Source organism: Canis aureus, chromosome 1, assembly GCF_053574225.1.
Source record: "Canis aureus isolate CA01 chromosome 1, VMU_Caureus_v.1.0, whole genome shotgun sequence".
Lineage (NCBI taxonomy): Eukaryota > Metazoa > Chordata > Mammalia > Carnivora > Canidae > Canis > Canis aureus.
In genome coordinates, this window is record NC_135611.1 from 12,295,055 (window position 1) to 12,302,567 (window position 7,513).

General features: G+C 37.3%; 1 protein-coding gene across 16 annotated transcripts in view; it reads right to left on the minus strand.

Annotated features, from left to right (window-relative positions):
* LOC144307364 (uncharacterized) overlaps window positions 1–5,255 on the minus strand; it is a 74,352-nt gene extending 69,097 nt beyond the window's left edge. For 4 of the 16 annotated variants that reach the window (XR_013374397.1, XR_013374401.1, XR_013374415.1 and 1 more), the window contains exons 1-3: window positions 5,138–5,255; window positions 4,008–4,363; window positions 2,752–2,946 (exon numbers count right to left, since the gene is read on the minus strand). Coding sequence is in view for 4 of the 16 variants with exons in the window: in XM_077887337.1 (XP_077743463.1) it covers window positions 2,808–2,946; window positions 4,805–4,928 (263 nt within the window). In the remaining 12 variants the exon portion in view is untranslated. Of the gene's footprint in view, window positions 1–2,476; window positions 2,947–4,007; window positions 4,364–4,804; window positions 4,969–5,137 lie in introns of those variants that run through there. The other 12 variants (XM_077887337.1, XM_077887231.1, XM_077887291.1 and 9 more) reach the window with 9 other exon arrangements.
* Between the last annotated feature and the right edge of the window lie 2,258 nt (window positions 5,256–7,513).

Here is a 7,513-nt window from a genome sequence, read left to right on the forward strand (position 1 = left end):
TACTTTTAAGATCTACACTCTTAGCAGATTTATTATAGTACTTTAGTTAGCATAAATAATATTTAAAGCAAAATAAAAATATGTAATTTTTCATACTTTATTCCTCCTAGCAGAATCTGGTTAGGAAGACTACCAGTCAAAATAAACAAAATACACCACGGTTGGAAATCAGATTTAAATTAATATTTTTTTCAAAAATGAATTAAGGATTTCTTAATAGAAATTCTAAATCATTATTCTTAAACATATTACAAATGTTTATTAGTATTTTCATCTAACATCCTGTCTTTCAGTCTTGTTACATTTACATTTAAACTGTAGCCTAATTTGGCCACATCTCTTCACATTCGCTGCTAATAATATTCTGGCCCAAGCCTTTGTCATGTGACATTTGTCAGACTACTTCCTGGATGGTCGGTATGCTTATGTTCTTGACCTTCCTTCAGTTTGTTCTCCATTTAGCATCCAGAATGATCTTTTATAAACAGATCAGAGCATGTCACTCCCCTAGTGAAAAAGACTGCTCATCTCATAAAGAGTAGTCAAGTGTTTTAAATGGCCTACAAGGTCCTCCACAACCTGGGTCTTTTACACCTCACTTAATATTCCTCTTTCAGCCTATTTTAGCTACACTGAATTTATGTTGTTCCTAAAACATACCACATCCATTCTTGCCTCAGAGAACATGTGCTTTCCCCTCTACCTAGAATACACTGCCTGATATTTTATAGTGTCAGTCCTTCACATTATTTATGCCTCTAATCAAATGTCACCTTCTCAGGAAAAGTTTTCCTAACAACTTCACCCTAAACAGTATGATTTCTTTCAAATAATAATAATAATAAAGGCAGGCAGTGAAGACCTGCCTAGGCAGGCAACAAAGACCATATTTAAAGATATTGATATAGGGGAGAAAGACCATAACTGAGCCTGAATTCTACTTCACTGAAACAAAAGGAAAAGTTTGTAAGAGTTGGAGAAAGTGAGGCAAATCTTAGGCCATTTGTGATTATTAACTGGCTTTCTCCAAGGGAAAAATAAACTTTTCATATCTTCATGACAGGAAGTAATTTAATAACTTGAAGCAAGATCCTACCTAAATTAGGCTCCAGCCCTATCTTCCTCTGATGACATGTTAAAGGGATGGCTCTCAGGTTCCTGACAAATAAATCCATTGACTGTAAAACTGGAGAGGCTTTAAAAGGATTTATATGCTAAAGGGGCAAAGAAAGCATTTATGATTACAAGTTTTCTTTTTTTTCTTTTTTTATTTTTGAAGATTTTATTTACTTATTTATTCATAGAGATGCAGGGAGAGAAAGAGAGGCAGAGACACAGGCAGAGGGAGAAGCAGGCTCCATGCAGAGAGCCTGACATGGGACTCGATCCAGGGTCTCCAGGATCACGCCCTGGGCTGCAGGCGGCGCTAAACCTCTGCGCCACCGGGGCTGCCCGATTACAAGTTTTCTAAAGTAAATGTTCAAAAAAAAAAAGAAGTCAGCCACTTCCCTATATACTTGCAATGAACAAGTAGAATTTGAAATTAAAAACACAGAATACGCAAAACTGAAATACATAGGCATAAATAAAAAAATATGTACAATATCTATATGAGAAAAACTACAAAACTCTGAAGAACAAAATAAAAAAAAAACCTCAGTAAATAAGATATTCCAAGTTTATGAGTGGGAAGATTCAATATTGTTAATATGTCAATTATTTCCAATTGTATCTATAAGTTCAATGCAGTTCCAACCAAAATCCTGACAAATTACTTTGTGGACACTGACAATTGACTCTAAAACTTATATAGAAATGCAAAAAACCACAAGAGCCAACACAAACTGAAGATGTACAAAGTTAGAGGACTGCCACTACCTAACCCTAAGACTTACTAAAAACTAAAGAAATGAAGACCGTGAGGTATTGGTGAAAGAAAGACAAATAGATCAATGGAACAGAATAAAGAGTCCAGGAAGAGAGTCTCACAAATATGGTCAACTGATCTTTAAAAAAGAATCAAATACAATAAATGGAGCAAAGATAGTCTCTTCTATGAATGGCACTGGAACAACCAACATACACATGCAAAAAGATGAATCTAGAAACATACCTAATTTCACAAAAATTAACTCAGAATGAGTCACAAAAATAAATGTAAAATGCAAAACTATAAAACTCTTAGAAGAAAAAGAAAAACTCTTAGAAGATAATGTAGGAGAAAACCAAGATGACCTTGAGTATGACAATAACTTTACCGATACAGCACCAAAGGCATGATCCATGAAAGAAATAAACTAGATTTCATTAAAATTAAAAGAAGTATCAAGACAATGAGAAGAAAACCCACAGACTGGGGAAATGTGTATGCAAAAAGACATCTATTAAAGGACTGTGATCTAAAATGTGCAAAGAATTCTTAAAACTCAACAATAAGAAAACAAGCAACTCGATTGAAAAATAAGCCAGACTTTAACAGATACTTCACCAGGGAAGATACACAGCAAATACATACATGAAAAGATATATACCATCAGAGAAACGTAAGTCAAAACAACAATAAGATGCCATCACATACCTATTAGAATGGCCAAAATCCAGAGCACTGAAAACAACAAATTCTGGTGAGGGTGTGGAGCAACAAAAACTTTTCATTCATTGTTGATGGAAATGCAAAATGGTAAATTACTTTGGAAGAAACTTTGGCTGTTTATTTCCTTCTTTATTTTTCAAAACTAAACATGCCCTTACCATATAATCCAGCAATTGTACTCCTTGGCATTTGCCCATAAGAGCTGAAAACTTACGTCTCCACAAAATTCTGCACACACATGGTGATAGAAGGTTTGTTCATAATTGCCAAAATATGGAGATAATCAAGATGGCCTTCAGTAGGTGCATGGATCAATAAATTGGCACATCTGGACAATAGAATACTATTCTGTACTAAAGAGAAATGAACCGTTAAGTCATAAAAAGACATACAGGAAACTTAAATGCATAATACTAAGAACTTAGTACCGATGTGAAAAGGTTATATACTGTTTGATTCCAACCATAAGATATTCTAAAAAAGGCAAAAGTATAGAGAGAGTGAAAAGGTAAATGATAGTCAGAGGATAGGTAGAAGGAAGGGGTGAATAGGTGGAGCACAGAGGAATTTTTAGGGCAGTGATAGTGTGAGAACATATTGATGGATACATGTCATTATACATTTGTCCAAATTCATAGAATGTACAACATTGCCAGTAAACCCAGGTGTAAACTGTGGAAATTGGGTGAGAATGATGTATCAATGTAGGTTCACCCGTTGTAACAAATGCAGCACTCTGGTGGGGGATGCTGACATGGGGGCAGCTGTGCATGTACAAGGACAGGTCAGATACGATGAATCTTTTTACCTTCCTCTCAGTATTGCTATGAATCTAAAATTTCTCTAAAAAATAAAGTTTATTAAATATTATGGACTTATATTTTGTGAAAAAGAAAAAGAAAAATGGAGAAAAGGAAAGAAAAGAAAGAAAGGCAAAAAGAAAAAATAAAAAAGGAAAGGAAAGAACAGAAAAGGTAAGAATTTGGACTCAGAAAGAAGGCTGTCTAAAATTTACTGATGCTGGGGGAATGTTAAAACTGTTTGGGTCACATTTTCACCCCCTATCATTTTATCCACATCCCTCCCCTATCATTGTATTCCCTATTTATTTTTCTTTTAACTTAGTTATAAATTTATATTTTTCTCCATAGACTGTATGTTTTATAATCCTGCCTATGAGGTTCAGAACCATATGTCCATAATATAGATACTTAGTATTTAGTTATTTTTAAAATTAGAGAAAAATAAAATTAGTGGATAAGTAGACCACACAATCAGGTTCTTAAAAAGCATAATGAGTTGAGAAAACAAAAAATGTTAAACTATCCCTATTAGGGTTATATGGAATATCCATCAGACTGTATTTCTAATTAATTGACAATTTTCAGGTAAGAAAATTAGCAAAAGTATTTACCTGTTATATTCTCACCCTCTGTGTATACAATTAAACCCATGAGCTAACACAGGTTTTTAAAAATAAACTCTCCCTTTGCTTCAGTGTCTCCAAATCTCAATTACAGGCTCTCACAAAGGTGATGATAATACCGATCTTTGAACAAATCTGAAGGGCAGGGTGAGAATGAGGGAAAAGACTTTCATGGCCAAGAGCTCTTAGAAATCAGAGCCTGAGGCGAAAGCTCAGGTGTTAATGCTCTGTGGTAGAGTGTGCTCCCAGGAAAGCGGAAGAGTGATTTTTGATAAGCTGATTGCTCAGGCTTACTAGTTGGTCTCATTGAGGCTCTATAAAGCTATTGCTTCACTGAACCAAACCTGTAGCAGGAGAAAGGGAGAAGAAATCCACCAACCGTTATGTGGCATGGCAGGACTTAGGACCCTGTTAGTACCTGCCTGTGAGCCACCTGAGGGATCAGCAGCCACTGCCCCATTGGCTTTATCTGGCCTCCACCCCACCTCTTTAACTCTTGACTTCTTATAGCAGCAGTGGCAACAAAAGTATGGAAACAACAGCAAATTTTTCCAGAGAATCCCCACCCTCAAATCAAGGGAATTTCAGAGATCTTTTAATTTAATATAGTCTACCTGTGGGCCACTCAAACCAGTTTGCACTATCTTATAATACCTAGATCTTTCCTAGAATAAAAATGTTTCTTCCCCCTCACCCCCGAAGTAGGGTATGAGGGTGGGGACTAAAGTCCCTCAAGATGGTAGCAAACTGCCATCTCCTAAAAAGAACTAAGAAGTGCCACACACCTGCTCCTAGGCTATCAGTGATGAGCAGTATGTCCCTCTTCAGCCTCCAAAATTCAATTTCCTTCAACCCGGACAGCACTTTAGCTGGTCTGGCTTGCTTGTCTGGTTGTGTAATCAAAATCATAAACTCTGAGGGATTTGTGTCCTTATCGGTCTTATCCTAGTTGGGGCATAGTTGCTAAGATACACGATGGCTGTCACCAGGCACAGAAGCATCAGTAAATGCATTTGGTTACAGACACATTCCTTTCTATTCCTGTGTGGCAGCAACCCTGGAGGGTCATGGTGATCACAATCGGTTATCCCTGGCAGTTTTGTAACTCCTTTACCTACCTTCTGGTCCTTTGCCAAGGAGGTGCTAAAGTTATCAGATGGTAGTCATGGCTCTCAGTTCAGTGGAACCCAACAGAAAGAAGCTTTCTGTCCATGGAAACCAGAACTTCTAACTGACAGAATTTAAATTTATGGACTGAGAAGCATAAATTCCACAATTAAATTCCAGAATGTGAAGTGATAGGGGTCAGATCTATGTCTTTGGTTCCCTTTGGTTCCCATATCAATATATTGGAGAAATTGGGGAAATAGTACTTTAAATCAGTCATTACATAAGTGCATACACCTCATGATGGAGGATAGTGTTCCAAACCCACAAACTATTTCTCCTGTGTTGGCAGTTTTAGCTGAGACTTCAGATTGACTATGTGTGGCTAATAATGCACATAAGACCAGTGAATCCCATTGCCATCTTCCATAGAGTTTCTTGTTCTGAGGTGATATATGTGGAATATTAGGTTCCTAGAGCTGCCATTCTGTGAACAGAGAAGCGACTCTGTATTCAGAACAAGTATTAATTCTAGTAATGAAAAATTGCTGCCTCCCCCACAAGAACAAGTAGACCGGGACCAATTTAACTGAATTTCCATCAAATAGTTGATGCATATTAGATAGGTTTCATGAAGAAATGATGCCACATTGAGGAGTCAGATTTGTTCTCTGCTGCTGTCCAGGACTACCAATAGTTATATTGGCCCTGATGAAGTAAAGCCATGATATTGGACCCATGCAGAGCTGTTACCATGCCACCTTATATGGAATCAAGCAGTGGATAATGGCCAAGGGCTGAGGCTGGGTAATATCCAAAATCAAGTCATCCTACCCACCAAATAGTTGAAGGCCTCCTCTTGGTTGGATGCTCTCTGGTGGTTATTTATAAAAGTTCTGTATACTTCGTATCCTCCTTCATAGGGATGTGCATAGGGCTCCTTCTCATACTACTTTGTTCTCAATTCCCCAGTCCTTTTTCTTCCAGCCCTCTTACCATCAGCCAAACCATCCTCTACTGCACAGAAATTAATGCACATCCATACTCTGACTCATTCTTCATTGCTATCAACGGAGAAACCTGTGTACTACTTGCAGCTCTTTCCACAGGGAGAATTTCCCTCCACAACTGTTAGTTACTTTTGAGAGGACTGTAAATTGATAGGCATCCAATGCTGACTACCACCAACATAACATACCAACCACCGTGTGAAACAGATCCAAATTATTTGCTTATTTTCTCTTCTGTCAGTTGGCCATAAATGTGAATAGAGGGAGAAGCACTAGTATAACAGACCTGATGACAGGAGTAACAAATATGTGAGCCACCTGCTCATGCAATTTACATAAGTTTTCTCAATTTTTCCTGATCCATTCCAAATAAACCATTTCCATGTAACAGTGGAATACCAGTGTGTTTGTTTGACATTATGCTTGGTGGATCTGAAAATCTGATAATGCACAGATCATCATGAATAATCATCTGAAGTTCTGTGCTTGAGAATTCAGTCTTCATGAAATAGCACAGTAAGAGGTATATGTGTGCTAAAGGTGGGGTATTCCTTTGACACTGAGTAGCATGGCCAAACTTCACAACCTTACGTGTCTGGTCTGTAACTTTCTTATAGGTGCTTATCAGAGATCTTTAACAATGGCGGTATCTCTAGAATTATTTGGATTTGGTAATAGGGTCTAAGAAGTAGAACAACTTACATTGTAACTCAGACCTATGGTAGAGCACCTTCTTTCTCTGAGCAACATTAAGAATTAGTCACCTTGTGTATTATTTGAAGTTCTCCAGAGAAACAGAACAATATATACGGAGATTTATTATGAGGAAATGGCTCAATGTCATCAAGTCCCATGATTTGACATATGCAAGCTGGAGATCCAGGAAAAGTCAGTGGTGGGATTCAGTCAGGATCCAAAGTCCTGAGAACCAGGGTATACAATGGTGTAAAATCTCAGTCTGAGAGCTGGAAAAGATGAGGTGGGACATCCCATTTTGAGCATGGAGGCAGGGGAAAAAAGAGTTGAATTCCTTCTTTCTGCTGTTCTATTTAGGCCCTCAATGGACTGATCCTTACCCATATTGGTAGATTTTCTTTACTGAGTCCATTGATTTAAATTCTAAACTTATCTAGAAACACCCTCACAGACACACCCAGAAATAACATTTAACATGGGCCCCAGTAACCAATCAAGTTGACACATAAAATTAATCAATACACCCTCTAAATGACTTACAAACAACTTAAGCAGTATTTCCATGCTACTTTTGTAATCAGTGGGTCCCACCAAGTGCCATACTTCTTCCTCAGGTAGGGATGTGAGGAGTAACATCTTATCTTTTAATTTAGAGAAGATGTTCAAAAAGCTTCAATTTTC